Genomic DNA, 15,444 nt, shown 5'->3' with positions numbered 1-15,444 from the left:
TTTCGGGACATACAGAGCACAATGACAGTATTTGTTTTAAGGTCCTTGTCTGTGGATTCTGATGTCTATGTTAGGTCCGGGTTTGTTTCTCTCGGTTGATCCCGGCCTCTCCAATCATGGATCATATTTTCCTGCTTCTTTTCATGCCTGGCCTTCGGACTGAATGCCAGACATTGGGATTCGTACCTTGTTGGGTGCTAGAAACTTTTGTAATCCTGTAATTATTCTTGAGCTTTTTTCAGGGATATGGTTAACTTGGAGACAGTTTGATCTTTTGGTGTGTTGCTTTTAAGATTTATTAGATGGGATCAGAGAGCTGCATTTAATCTAGGTGTAGTTATTCCCAGTACTGAATCAAGACCTGACAGACTGTTCTACCTCGTGCCCCATGAATATGAATTTTTCCCATCTTGACTGGTAGAAACAGGTACTATTTCAAGCTTGCTGTAAACACAGGCATGGTTCCGAACCTCTGGCCTTCTCATCCTGGCCTCAGATAGTGTCCACACACACGGGCCAACCAGGACTCTGCTGACTACCCAGGAAACCTGCCACCCATCTCTGGAGTTCTCTGTGTACAGCCCTCTCTTCTCTGCTACTCTGTCCAGTCAGGTAGACAGCAATCTCCCCAGACTCTCGGCCCCCATCTCTGCACCTCGGGTTCTGGCAGGCCTCCTAAGCCCTCGAGGCACTGAGCTGGTGCAGGCTCACTCACTCGCTTTCCTGTGCACAGCAGTCACTGCCCTTCATTTCTTAGTGTCTAGTGTCTTGAAAACCATGTGGCTCAGATATTTTCTCCCTTTCTGGTCGGGGGAGGGGGTTATTTTAGGTGTTAGGGTGAACCTGGTCTCTGTTGCTCCATCTTGTCCAGTACGAAGTTTTAAAAGTTGAATATTTTTGCGAGGTGTGTCCTTAAAAACAAAACAGCATTCTTCTGCCTCACTTTTCTTTGGCCTCTAGAGATAGTCTGTTTCAAATCTCACAGCTGTTTCTTCTCTGTTTGTCTCCATATTTCTAAATAACACATTTGTGCTGCTCTTTGTTAATTTTTTCAGTTGAAACATTTGTTTATTAACTTCACACTATGGGAGATTAGAATGTGGAGCTCTCTTTTTTTTTTTTCTTTTTTAAGAGTCTCACACTGTCGCCCAGGCTGGAGTCCAGTGGCATGATCTCGGCTCACTGCAGCCTCCGCCTCCTGGACTCAAGCAATCCTCCTTGCCTCACCCTCTTCAGTAGCTGGGATTACAGGCGTGCACCACTGCACCTTGCTAATTTATTTATTTATTTATTTTTTTTTTTTTTTGAGACGGAGTCTCACTGTGTTGCCCAGGCTGGAGTGCAGTGGTGCGGTCTCAGTTCACTGCAAGCTCCGCCTCCCGGGTTCACGCCATTCTCCTGCCTGAGTAGCTGGGACTACAGGCACCCACCACCACGCCTGGCTAATTTTTTTGTATTTTTAGTAGAGACGGGGTTTCACTGTGTTAGCCAGGATGGTCTTGATCTCCTGACCTCATGATCCGCCTGCCTCGGCCTCCCAAAGTGCTGGGATGACAGGCGTGAGCCGCCGCGCCCGGCCTCCCACAGTGCTGGGGTTACAGGCGTGAGCCACCGCGCCCGGCCAAAATGTATTTATTTACTTATTTGGAGACAGGTTCTTGCTTTGTCATCCAGGCTGGAGTGCAGTGGCTCAAACAGGGCTTACTGTAGCCTCAACCTCCCAGGCTCAAGTGATCTTCCCACCTCAGCTTTCCCCGTAGCTGGGAGCGTGAACCACCACGCCAACTGATTTATTTTATGTTATATTATGTTATCTTATTTTTTTGAAACGAGTCTCACTGTCACCCAGGCTGGAGTGCAATGGCACGATCTCGGCTCACTGCAGCCTCTACCTCCCGGGCTCAAGCGATTCTCCTGCCTCAGCCTCCCAAGTAGCTGGGATTACAGGTGCCCGCCTCCACACTTGGCTAATGTTTTTTATTTTTAGTAGAGGCAGCGTTTCATCATGTTGGCCAGGCTGGTCTCGAACTCCTGACCTCAGGTGATCCACCCACCTTGGCCTCCCAAAGTGTTGGGATTACAGGTGTGGGCCACCATGCCTGGCCCCAACTATTTTTTATATTTTTTTGTAGAGACAGAGTTTTGCCATGTTGTCCAGGCTGGTCTTGAGCTCTTGAGCTCAGGTAATCCACCTGCCTCGGTCTCCCAATGTGCTGGGATTACGAACGTGAGCCCCTGCATGGCGCCGACATCAAAATTTAAATGGCCAGTCAGATTTAAGTTTTTCTATGAAACATATCTTGCTTTGTTAAAAATTTAAAGTTTTCAAAACATACTTGTAGAAGGCAATTTTCAAATGGTTGTTACGTTTTCAGATTGATATTTTTAGTAATCAGAACAACATAATTTTATTGTTTTACTAATCAGCCAATTTTTGAACTAAATCTGAAGTCACTAAGAGATGATAGTCAGTCATGAATATTTGGAAAAAAATTTGTGATATAATTTATAGAAAAGAAATGTTCAGAGTGTATTGAATAATTTTAATAATTTATATAACTAATTAAGTACATATCTTATATTAACTAATTATAACTGTGACATTGAAAATATAAAATCAACTTTAAGTTGGTCAGCATCAAGAAGCTGGAAGATGTTCATGTAGCTTATTTGAAATCTTCCACTGTGTATCTCCTCATTCCCAAATGATTTCTCAGTAGGAAGCTATGTTTGAACTCAGAGAAGGAGCTGTTTCTTAAAAATTAAACTGTCTCTGCTGCTCCCAGTAGACAAAGATGCTTAGCTGGTTCCCACCGAAGTACACTAATTCACTGTCTTAATTTAAATTTACCAATATATGTGGGGCACAGTGGCCCATGCCTATAATCCCAGCACTTTGGGAGGCTGAGGTGGGCAAATCACCTGAGGTCAGGAGTTTGAGACCAGCCTGGCCAACATGGTGAAACCTCGTCTCTACTAAAAATACAAAAAATTAGCTGGGCATAATGGCACGTGCCTGTAGTCCCAGCTACTAGGGAGGCTGAGGCAGGAGAATCGCTTGAGCCTGGGAGGTGGAGGTTGCAGTGAGCCGAGTTCGTGCCATTGCACTCCAGCCTGGGTGACAGAGTGAGACGCGTCTCAAAAAAATAAAATAAAATAAATTAGTTGGGAGCGGTGGTTCATGCTCCCAGCTACTGGGAAAGCTGAGGTGGGAAGTAATTCTTGCATCCTGTCTTTGTTTTCCTACCTGGAACTGAGTCCTGGCCTTTGCCTAAGTGAGATAATGGAAAGGCCTTTGCCTAAGTGAGAGGAAAGTTGGAGAATCTCAGGTCTGGACCTTAGCAGTGAATTCAGCACGATCGCAGAACGTTGAGATAGAGGAAACTGTTTTAGAGATCAGTTGATCAGTTTTTAATCATTAAATAAAAACGTGAGTGAGGCAGTGAAGTAACTTCCCCAAGGTCACACAGTGGGTTGCTACAAGAAATGAGAATGAGCATTTGTCATTTCCCAGTGAGAACAGTTTCCATTGTGCCCAGACCTTCAAAGATTAACCTTCATACCAAAGTTTTTCCCTACTTGAAAATTGTATTTAAGTACATAGATTGTGTGAGTGAGTCTATTGCGGGAATATTATATACATAATTAAAATTATCTCTATTTCACATTTATATATTTGTCCATTAAAACTTGCATAATTAAATAAATGTAAAATATAATTGAGATAATCAGACATCTGTTTTCTTTAATACACGTTAATCTTGAATAGATAATATGGTTAAATGATTTCAAAAGGATAATGTAGTTACATGATTTAAAGTCACAGCTGCTGAATTGTGTGTTCAGAGAAATCTTACTCCTACCCTTGCCGCCCCCCCGACCACTGCTGCCCTCTAGAGGTAAAGTCTTTGTGGTTTCTTTTTATCCTTCAGGCGTTTCTTCATGAGCATGTAACCAAATACAAATATATATTCTCGTTCTGTACTCCACTTTGCCTACACAAAAGGCAGCATACCGTGTACACTATCTTGTCTTTTTATCCTGCTTTTATTTATTTATTATTATTTTAATAGAGATGAGACCTCACTATGCTGTTCAGGCTGATCTCAGACTCCTGGGCTCAAGCAATTCTCCCACTTCAGCTTCCCAAAGTGCTGGGATTACAGGTGTGAGCACTGCGCCCAGCCATATCCTGTTTTAAAGTTTTCTGGCCAGGTGCAGTGGCCCCCATCCGTAATCCCAACACTTTGGTAGGCCAAGCCGGGCAGATCGCTTGAGCTCAGGAGTTCAAGACCAGCCTGGGCAACATGGCGAAACCCTGTCTCTACCAAAAATACAAAAAATTAGCCAGGCAAGGTGGTGCACACCTGCAGTCCCAGCCACCCGGGAGGCTAAAGTGAGAGGATCACTTGAGTCTGGGAGGCAGAGGCTGCAGTGAGCCAGGGTCGTGCCGCTGCACTCCAGCCTGGGTGACAGAGTGAGACTCCATCCCAAAAAGCAAAAAAAAAAAAAAATTTTTTTTGGCCTAGAGATATTTCCATATACTTGTATGTGCTTAGAGATCTTTTTTCTTTCTTTTTTTTTTTTTTTTTTTGAGATGGAGTTTCTCTGTCACCCAGGGTGGAGTGCAATGGCGCGATCTCGGCTCAGTACAACCTCTGCCTCTTGGGTTCAAGCAGTTCTCCTGTCTCAGCTTGCCTAGTAGCTGGGACCACAGGCGCCCACCACCACGCCCGGCTAATTTTTTTGTATTTTTAGTAGAGATGGGGTTTTCCCATGTTGGCCAGGCTGGTCTCGGACTCCTGACTTCAAGTGATCTGGCCACCTCTGCCTCCTGAAGTGCTGGGATTATAGGTGTGGGCCACCGCGCCCAGCCACCGTTTTAGTTTTTACACTGAAATTATTCATGCTGCTTCTGTCTTATACTGTTGTGGGTTCTTGATTTATGGTGTTTTGGGCTTCATTTTCACACAACTTGGAATGTGCGGGTTTTCTCTGTTCCCTGGTTTCACCGAAGATGTCGTTTGTAATGAGGGATGTGTATACGTCTGTGTGCACCTGCATGTATGTGTACGCAGTTGGCATTCATTCCTATTGCTCTGTATTGGTTTTTAGAAGTGGGAAGATGTGGGGCTAGGCCATCACTATGCTCTTTCCAGAAATGGAACCTGCTAGATATTAATTTTTATTTACACAAATTGTAATTTGATGCTTTAAATTGGAGAGGGAATCGGGTAAATTATTCGGCTAAATTATTAAATTGACACATCACTTTTGTTTTGCAGTAGTAATGTTTTGTTAAAATGAGCGAATTGGTTATCACCTTCTCAGCTTTTAGGAAGGTGAGCTGAGACAAAGCAATGCTTAGCATTTTTCTGAAACCTTTGGATGCAGTCAGGACAAGAGAGAGGTGATTGTGCCCAGCTTTATCACCTCTGGCCAGGTTTCTAGTGGTTTTTTTGTGTGTGTGTGTGTTGTATTTAATTGAATGATTGCTTTGGACATTTTCTGTTTTGGGGGCAAAAGTGTTTATACTGAAGATGGGCTGGGCTCAGTGGCTCATACCTTCAGTCCCAACACTTTGGGAGGCTGAGGCAGGAGGATCGTGGAGGCCAGGAATTCAAGACCTGCCTGGGCAACATAGTGAGACCCTGTCTCTACAAAAAACAAACAAAAAAATTAGCCAGGCGTGATAGCACACTCCTCTAGTCCTGGCTACTCGGGAAGCCGAGGTGGGAGGATCACTTGAGCCCAGGAGGTCAAGGCTGCAGTGATCTGTAATCACACCAGTGCACTCCAGCCTGGGTGACAGATCGAGACCCTGTCTCAAAAAAAAAATTAAAAAGAAAAAAGATGGAGATGATGAAGGATACTTATTGATGAAGGATTGAAGGATACTTATTGCTTAGTCAGAAATATAGGGCTATGGTCCGGGTGCAGTGGCTGACACCTGTAATTGCAGCACTTTGGGAGGTCGAGGCAGGAGGATCAGTTGAGCCCAGGAGTTAAAGATCAGCCTGGGTAGCTGTAGAGACAAAAGTAGTCTCTACAAAAAAAATACAAAAAATAAGCCAGGCATGATCTCATGTAACTAGTTCCACCTACTGGGGAGGCTGAGTGGGGGGATTGCTTGAGGCCAGGAGGTCAAGGCCTGTAGTGAGCTGTGATCATGCCACTGTACTCCAACCTGGGCATCAGAGCAATACCCTGTCTCAAGGGGAAAAAAAAAAAAGAAAGTAAACATAGGGCTATGGAAAAATATTCCTTTATTTCAATACCCAGTTCCACTGGGCCTTTCCTTTCTCCAGTGTCTGTTAAAGCTCAGGGGGATGAGAAGATTGCTGTTCAGGATTACTTACTCTCGAATTTCATCGTAACCAGATCAGTGAGCCAGTGCGGAAATAGCTTTCTTATAGTGACTTCTACCTCACAGGGCATTTAACAGCAGTGCTTTCTCCTCTGTTGGGAAAGGAAGCACACTCTGTGCTAGCAGGTAGAGAACTAAAGTTCATTTTGTATCCTCCCAGCCCCTAATCCAGAACTTGTGCCATGTGAGGTGACCAATATAGTTACTTAAGTCCAGCCCACAAATAGGCAGGAATTCCAAAATGTGCAGTGAAATTGTCTTGGCTGGGCATGGTGGCTCACTCCTATAATCCCAGCACTTTGGGAAGCCGAGGCGGGTGGATCATTTGAGGGCAGGAGTTCGAGACCAGCCTGGCCAACATGGTGAAACCCTATCTCTACTAAAAATATAAAAATTAGCTGGGTATGGTGGCGGGTACCTGTAATCCCAGCTACTTGGGAGGCTGAGGTTGCAGTGAGCTGAAGTCACGCCACTGCCCTCCAGCTTGGGCAACACAGCGAGACCCCATCTCAGGAAAAGAAAAAAGAAATTGTCTGATATTTATAGAATTTTTAAAGTGTGAGAAATAAAACTTCAGACATAATTCATGCTTCATACTATATTGCATTAGATGATTTTAAAATCTTCCATATTTACCACTGTATTTTTGTCTGCGTATATAAGTTCCATGCACCTATACTATGGCTAACAATATTTTACTAAAATTTGTTACACAATTTGACTAAAATTTGTTACACAATACTTGGTTATTAATGTTACTTATTATTGAAAGACACTAGTTGAAATTTCTTTCAGCCTGATTTCATCCATTTTCTGCCAAGAGGCAATTGTAATTATTGGATTGACTCTTCTACATATTGTTTGTAGTTGTTAAGAAAGTACTTACTGGTAGAAGTTGAATTTTTTGTTGCCCTTATTCTCCATTCTCTATTTAGCTAATTTTTCTCTGCGATGGCTCACTTAACCATTATAATGATAAAATGATAGGTGTGAGTGCAAGTAATTTGAGGAGCTAAGAGTCTGCTCTGAAATATCCTATTTTGGCTGGGCGCGGTGGCTTACGCCTATAATCCCAACACTTCGGGAGGCCGAGGTGGGGGATCACCTGAGGTCAGGAGTTTGATACCAGACTGGCCAACATGGTGAAACCCCGTCTCTACTAAAAATACAAAAATTAGCCAGGTGTGGTGGTGGGCGCCTGTAATCCCAGCTACTTGGGAGGCTGAGGCAGGAGAATCACTTGAACCTGGGATGTGGAGGTTGCAGTGAGCCAAGATCGCGCCACTACACTGCAGCCTGGGCAACAGAGCAAGACTTTGTCTCAAATCTTATTTCCCCCCCTAGGTCAAAGCCAGTGATATATATAAAGCTAGCAGAGAGCAAAAGAGTCTAAGAACCATGATGTTGACCTGTCTTATTGGAATGGTTTGATTTGCAGGTGACACAAAGCAGAAGATGTATCAGGAGTTGAGTCTCTGCATTACTGCTTTGGGGTGTCATTTAATTTTTAGAAGGATTTTTACTTAGCTGTAGACTGATTTTTCTGGGGTCTCGTGGCCCGCTGCCACGTTGCAGTGCATTCACTGGGAGATAGTTGTTGCTACGTAGAATGCACCGGATTCTTGCCGTCCATTTGGCTCCGGGCTGTCTCTTGTCTCTTGTGCCAGATTTGCACATCTGGTCCAGAGCAGGAGTTAAGGATTGCTCTAGTAAGTGGATTAGTAGCTTTTCCTAATTACCAGATCTCATAACTAGAGTTGCGGCTGCCAGAATTGGTTGTTCACAGTTAACAATTACCTAGATGATGATGAAGTACATGGATCTAGTCATAAAAGCCTCGGTTCAAGATGATGTCCTGCTTCCCAGCTGTATGATTTGAGCCAGTTACATGGTTCCTCTAACTCAATGTTCTTATCTGTTAAAGGGTATAATAGTGTCTACGTCCTAGGACCGTCAGGCACTGTAGGAATGCATGTACCTGCATTCTCCTGAATGCAGTACCTGAAGCAGGGTAAGCACTCAAAAAAGGGTAGCTATGATTCATACATATTACAGGGCTTGATTGGAGACTTGTTAAATATGCTGTGCTTCATCGAATCTCAGAATCCGGTGATGACAAGACTGTACCGTTATGTACTATTAAAAGGAAGTGATGGTAAGACATTAATTTACGTGTTAAAATGTGAAAAAAATGTGGATCTTAGAATAGGTAAACTAAGGTAAGTCACATTTTTAAAAATTGTGGTAAAATACTACCTAACATGAAATTTACATTTGACCATTTTGAAGCGTACAGTTCAGTGACATTAAGTCCGTTAACACTGTTGTAAGCCATCGTCACCATCCATCTGCAGAGCTTTTTCATCATCCCAAACCGAAACTCTCGTGCCTATCAGACACTACTCCATTCCCCAGTCCCGCCAGTCTCTGGTAACCCCTCTTCTGCTTTCTGTCCCTGGGAATTTGTCTATGGTAGGTACCTCTTAAGATTTAGCTACATTTTTATAGAAGTTGAATCTGTGTGATCAGCAAGATCAGATGACCACGCCCTTTTCAACAAGGTTCTTAAGCAGACGTGATCCGAGGAGGGGATTTTCTAGTTTAGAGGTTTTGGAGACGATAGAAGAGAGGGAGGGAGTGTAGCAGGGGCTTATGTATTTTTATGGTACTCTTCTGTTTTTGAATGTTTACATCTTTATTCTCTTGAATAATATAATTCATGAAGCAGATACAGCTTTTGTTCTATTTCTCTCCAACCACTTAGCCCCAGTACTATTTCCTGAGCAACTCGTCTTTTTCTATTGATTTTAAAAAAGGTCCACTGCAGAATCTTAGACTGTTCCTTCACAAGATGCATTGTCAGAGACGAGCAGTTTCCCTTGCAGTTTTGTGTGATACTTTGTAAATTCAGAGGTAATGGAAAAGCCAAAATGTAAACACAAAAATTTCACTGTCAATAATCTGGCTCTTTTTCTATGTAAATAAGGTCTCTCAATTTTTCTCTCCATAGGAAGAACTAAACAGTTCTATTTAACCTTTTTAATTTTATGCTAAATTGATTTTACTCTGATGGCACAACCACCTCTCATTTAGTTGTGCCAGTTAAGAGTAATATTGGCAGAAGTAAATTAAATCAGCGTGTAATGTGCCCGTTTGAGTTAGGACCTTGGAAAACGCAGCAGGAACGCGAACTCAGCAATTGGAGAAGGCAGAGGCAGGGTGGCAGGTGGGAAGCCCTCCCAGCTGTGGGTACCATTTTTGTTCTCAGGGCACTCTAGGAAATTTTTTTGAGTTGCCCAGATGAGGTTGACTTCTGCCTTTTAGAGCCAATCACTAAGGCAAAGTCAAATTCCATAAATCTGTTATTTCACAAAATGAGGCATATTTTACAGTTTTAACATTCTTCAACTCCATCAACATTTGTGTAAAGAGTGATGGGCAAATACATGCTCTTATGGTGGCATTTCTTATTTTCTGCTTGAGACACGCTCATTTCCCCCTCTTTCCTTTTAATCTTCCTGTTTCCTTGACACACCTGCTTCCGAACCCCATTGTCATTTCTCCCTGCTGTGACAGTTCACTAGCACTTCACGGTACCGGACACCCTTTCAACTTGCCTTTTCCACCAACCGTCAGTTGCAAAATAAGGTTGCTTTGTTTGGGAGGGAGAGGGTGGAATCCTTTCTGAATGTCTCCTGTTCCTTTGAAGCAGGAGCACTTCAGAGACAATTGAACTGCTTTTAGGTTTTTCTTACCACCCAGCTTTTTCTTCTGATTGATCCTGCCGTGAACACACGGTTCTGTTGATGACATCGATTTGTTGCTATGGAAATAGTGGTAATGTCACAGATTCAACCCAGCGACTTTACTGCAGGTTATTGCAGGAGAAATGGGCAAGGCTTTAGGGGAGAACCTCATTAACACTGAAGGCTATCAATTCTAAGCAGGTGAAAGGTAGATGGAGCCGACCTTTTGTGTAATGAAAACAAAAAGTGAACCCCTAGCAAATTCACCGCGTGCCATGGAATGCGTCAGCACGAATTCTAACCCATGGGAGTCTTTGACAAAATAAAAAATTTACATTTTCCCAGAGCATTCCCTCTACCCACGTTTAAATCTCTTAACCCAAATCCTTTGCACTAAAACGGGGTTTCCCTTTTGATCTTCAGGACTCGGGCAGCCGCAAGTAGCTCCTCCAGCGCCAGCAGCCAGCCCGGCAGCAAGCAGCAGGCCCCAGCCACAGAATGGAAGCTCAGGAGCGGGTGAGATGCCTCACGGGGCATGCGTTGACCACGGGTGTCAGACTTCGGAATCATGTTTTGAAGTTGAATCTGGGACTAAAGGGAGTTTTCCAAATGCCATTCATTACAGGGTTGTGTCTTGGAAAGAATAATTCTGATTCATATTTTAGAGTATGTGATTGAAAAATGATTAAAGATTGTCTTTTTTTTTTTGGAAGTAGGGTCTTGCTCTGTCACCCGGGCTGGAGTGCAGTGGAAGCATCACAGCTCGTTGCAGCCTTAACCTCTCAAGTAGCTGGTACTATGGGCGCACGCCACCATGCCTGGCTAATTTTTTTGTAGAAATGGTGGCTTACTATGTTGCCCTGGCTGGTCTCAAACTCCTGGCCTCAAGCAGTCCTCCGTCCTTGCCTCCGTCCTTGGCCTCCCAAAGTGCTGGGATTATAGGTGTGAGCCAGGATGTCCAGTCAAAGATAGTCTTTTAAAGATACTTAACAGCCAGACTTAAAAAAAAAAATCAAATTGATACATTCCTCTCTGTTAGTAGTTGACCAAGTAGTTTCTCCGTTTCCCTCATCTTCAGGTTTTGCACCCTCTGACTTTGCGTTCCTTTTAAGTTCTTGCCTTTTAACTATCCAGGACCCACTTCCTAAGTTTGGCTCATCTCTCTCCAGGTTTCCCATTTTGGGCCTCGTGGGTGTTTATCGTTTGCTTGAAGACAGTATTCCTTATATCGGTTGTAGGTTCTCCTTCTCAATTTCACGGATGAGAAATGGTTTCTTCATTTACTTTTCTCTGCAGCAGGTCCTAAGAGGCATTAATGGAATCATTTTGTTTACTTTCTGGCCTTTACTTTAGGAACCTCTTGATCTGGGAAGTCACCGTTGAAAATTTGGATTTGTAGAAGGTGGTTGGATTTATTTTTAGGGGTCCTTTTTTCTGTCACGACTTCACATACACCTCCTCTCCTCCCCTCAACTACTAGTTTCTATTTTCCAGTGCTAAGATTCTGATAAAAGCAAGGTTAAACGCCACTAATGTTTCTGTGAAACTCTGAGGACTTTCCCCCATTGCTCTTTGTTGTTTTTAATCTACCTGCACTGTCCGTCTACCGCTCTCACTTTTGCGCGTTCTCTCTCTCTCTCGCTCTCTCTCTCCTTTTATAAGTGGATCTACTTATACGCAACTCTAAAATTACATGCTGTTGGCCAGGCATGGTGGCTCACACTTATAATCCCAGCACTCTGGGAGGCCGAGGTGGGCGGATCACTTGAGGTCAGGAGTTCGAGACTAACCTGGCCAACATGGTGAAACCCCATCTCTACTAAAAATACAAAAATTAATTGGGCGTGGTGGTTTGCGCCTGTAATCCCAGCTACTCAGGAGGCTGAGGCAGGAGAATCGTTTGAACCCAGGAGGCATAGCTTGCAGTGAGCCGAGTTTGTGCCAGTGCCCTCTAGCCTGGACAACAAAGTGAGACTCTGTCTCAAAAAAAAAAAAAAAAAAAAAAAAAAAAAATATATATATATATATATATATACATACATACACACACACACACACACACACACACACACACACACTTTTGAAGAGAGTGGTGACGTGGTAAATAATCATTTCCTTAGGCTTATATACAAATAGTACATTATTCCTCTCCCTCCCCCCACAGAATTATTTTTCTGGTTGTCTATCTTTGCCTTATATTAAAGTATATTTTTACAAAGCTGGGCTGGGCACAGTGGCTCACACTTGTAATCCCAGCACTTTGGGAGGCCAGGGCAGGAGGATTGCTTGAGCCCAGGAGTTTGACACCAGCCAAACATAGTGAGACCCTATCTCTCTAAAAAAATTTTTTTAAGAATCAGCTGGGCATGGTTGTGCATGCCTATAGTCCCAGCTACTCAAGAAGCTGAAGTGGGAGGATCGTTTGAGCTCAGGAGTTGGAGGCTGCAGCGAGCTAAGATCGTGCCGTTGCACTCCAGCCTGGGGGACAGAGCAAGACCTTGTCTCAAAAAAATGAAAATCAGTTAATGTTCCCTGAACTATGTAGTGAAAGGAAATGAACTGGATGTGTACTGAGGAGAAGCTGCCCAGCACGAAATAAATTGGATGAATGGACGCTTGTGTGTGTTTTATAAAATTACATATTATGTATGGGTATACACATGTATTCTACAAAGTACGTGTGTCTTCTTACACAGTCTTGAGGTAATTACTATTGTGTGTGTATTGATCTCTCTTGACTCCCCAGTTAGAATAGAAAATCTTAACACTGGAACACTCCTATGTATATTTTTTACTAATTACTACAAATGCCTAGAAGGGTGTGGCACATGGTGTGGAAACTCAGTAAGTAAATACTGGATAGATGGTGTATTGATATTTTTAGCCAAATTCTATTCTGAAGAAATGTTTTGATATAGAGGGTATGAAATCACTGAACTAAATTCTATTTTCTGAATTTGGAAGTTGAGTTTTGCAGATACATGGTGCGTATAAAAGAACTCATCTGATTCCCTCTTCTTTCCCAGTCCAGAGCAGCTGCTTAGGATTGGATTAAGGAGGCGGAAGGGTCTTTGTGGTCACCCACTTACATGTCTTGACCAAAAACTGATTCCTGCCCTTTGCACCCGGCTAAACTCATTCTTACGGACCTCATTCTAGACTTTCTAGTCCTCTAGACGCGTTGAGATCTGGGAGTTGTCTGGGGAATTCAAGGCGATCTGTTTGTGATAGGTCCCTTACATCCTGTCTTTCCTCATGTGACTAGTGCCTTGCCGTCAGTTTTACCCGTTACGAAAGTTGATTTTCTTTCTCTCACCCGTTATCTTACCCGTTGAGGGAAGAGAAGTGTTGAAGAGGGCGGCCTTCAGAAACAGCAGTGTCTGGATTCATTACCATTATTACCTTGACCTCGGGGCTGACATCAGCAAACGTAGCAGTGAGCTGCTGTGTGCACAGCCTTCATTCTAGATTGCTTTTGTAGCCTCCAGCCTCAGTATCTATTTGATCTGCGTATCTCTTGCATACCAAAAAGGAAAAGCTTTGCCTCTCATGTTACTTGATTTCACTAGTGGCACCTCCAAAATTTAGAGTTATTGTAAAGCTTACCATAAAAAAGCTAAGTAGAATAGTAATACTCCTTTTCGTTTGCATTTGTTTTTAAAGGTCCCACTGTTTCTAAGGCTTATGGTGCTTCAAAGACATTTGGAAAAGCTGCAGGTCCCAGCCTGTCACACACTTCTGCGGGAACACAGTCCAAAGTGGTGCCCATTGCCAGCCTCACTCCTTACCAGTCCAAGTGAGTTGTTGCATAGAATAAATTCAGAGTGTACTTGTGAAATCGTAATTATTCATATGGACTCTTGAGTTATTTATGTGTGAACTTCAGGGTCACCACCAAATACCACCAAATAGAACGGGTTTACTCTCTTTTTTTTTTTTTTTTTTGCTGAGGAGGAAAGGGGTACAAATTGTAGCAACCTTTAACTCTTGTTGGAAAATATAGCAACAATAGCAATCTGCCATAGCCTGTGGGGTTTCATTCATTTTGAAAGAATTTGAAATTAAAAATACTTAATGCTTAATCAGTTGATAGTCTTATGAGTAAAAATAAATATTTCTGATAATTCAAAAGGCATTTAATCTTCTCCTATAAACAGGTGACTTCGTCTTTGGTTTAGTTGGCTAAAATAATCTGCACTATTTGTATTAAACACATTAAGATAGCCTGAACATAAATTTCTTTTATGACTTTTTTCCACTAAAAATTAATTTGAACCCGGGCACGGTGGGTCATACCTGTAATCCCTGCACTTTAGGAGGCTGAGGTGGGTGGATCACTTGAGGTCGGGAGTTCGAGACCAGCCTGGCCGACATGGTAAAACCCTGTCTCTACTAAAAATACAAAAATTAGCCAGGTGTTGTGGCGCATGCCTGTAATCCCCGCTACTCAGGAGGCTGAGGCAGAAGAGTCGCTTGAACCCAGGAGGCGGAGGTTGCAGGGAGCCGAGATCGCGCTACTGCCTTCCAGCCTGAGTAACAGAGTGAGATTCCGTCTCTCAAAATAAATAAAATAATTTGAATAGTTAAAAATTAGAGTTCTTTTTTTCAGGATCCTTCCAGATGTGTTTATATTTATTCTTCAATACTCTGTAATGTAGGAAAGATATTTTTCCCTGTGAAATCATTAAGTGGGGTACCTAATGTGCCCTCTGTCTCCCTTTTCCGTGCCTCTCTCTCAGGTCATGCTGCTTCAGTATGTTCTCTCTGATGGTCCACCAACATCATGTATTCTATTCAGGGTGCGTTAGGAATGAGACAGAAGTGTAACACCAGTTATATCAGTTCCCATAATTGAAAACTGTGGCAAAATATAATTGCTGGTGTTACTGTATTTTCCAGCTTAGAACCTTTCATTAAGGGGATATGGTTGCCTTGGTGATGCTTTTTGGAGAAGGGAGTTTATAAATTTACTTATTTGACAGGAGAATGAGTTAGTATTAAATCACTTTGCATGTTTTACTATTTGCTTATTTTGTAAACTGTCAAACCGATGTGTCATCTTGGGGGTTTTAATTAGCTGGATTAAAATACAGGTTGGAAAACGGAATATGCGTAAGATGAGAAAGGCTGTAGGAAGATTATTTCTTACTTGATCTTTTCCAAGGAAGACCCCAAACACTAATATGATCGATTTGGCTTGTAGGTGGACCATTTGTGCTCGTGTTACCAACAAAAGTCAGATCCGTACCTGGAGCAACTCCCGAGGGGAAGGGAAGCTTTTCTCTCTAGAACTGGTTGATGAAAGTGTGAGTATTTGTCATGTGGGGAAGT

The 15,444-nt window shown here is 42.9% G+C and overlaps 1 protein-coding gene across 3 annotated transcripts in view; it reads left to right on the top strand.

Annotated features, from left to right (window-relative positions):
• RPA1 (replication protein A1) overlaps positions 1 to 15,444 on the top strand; it is a 64,121-nt gene that overhangs the window by 29,584 nt on the left and 19,093 nt on the right. For 2 of the 3 annotated variants that reach the window (XM_003277816.4, XM_030800491.1), the window contains 3 exons: positions 10,537 to 10,629; positions 13,777 to 13,909; positions 15,317 to 15,419. In XM_003277816.4, coding sequence (XP_003277864.1) covers positions 10,537 to 10,629; positions 13,777 to 13,909; positions 15,317 to 15,419 — 329 coding nt within the window. The remainder of the gene's footprint in view (positions 1 to 10,536; positions 10,630 to 13,776; positions 13,910 to 15,316; positions 15,420 to 15,444) is intronic. The other variant, XM_030800490.1, reaches the window with a different exon arrangement.

This window comes from Nomascus leucogenys, chromosome 19 (genome assembly GCF_006542625.1).
Source record: "Nomascus leucogenys isolate Asia chromosome 19, Asia_NLE_v1, whole genome shotgun sequence".
Lineage (NCBI taxonomy): Eukaryota > Metazoa > Chordata > Mammalia > Primates > Hylobatidae > Nomascus > Nomascus leucogenys.
The sequence above is the reverse complement of the archived record's forward strand: the minus strand, read 5'-3'. Positions and strand labels throughout refer to the sequence as shown.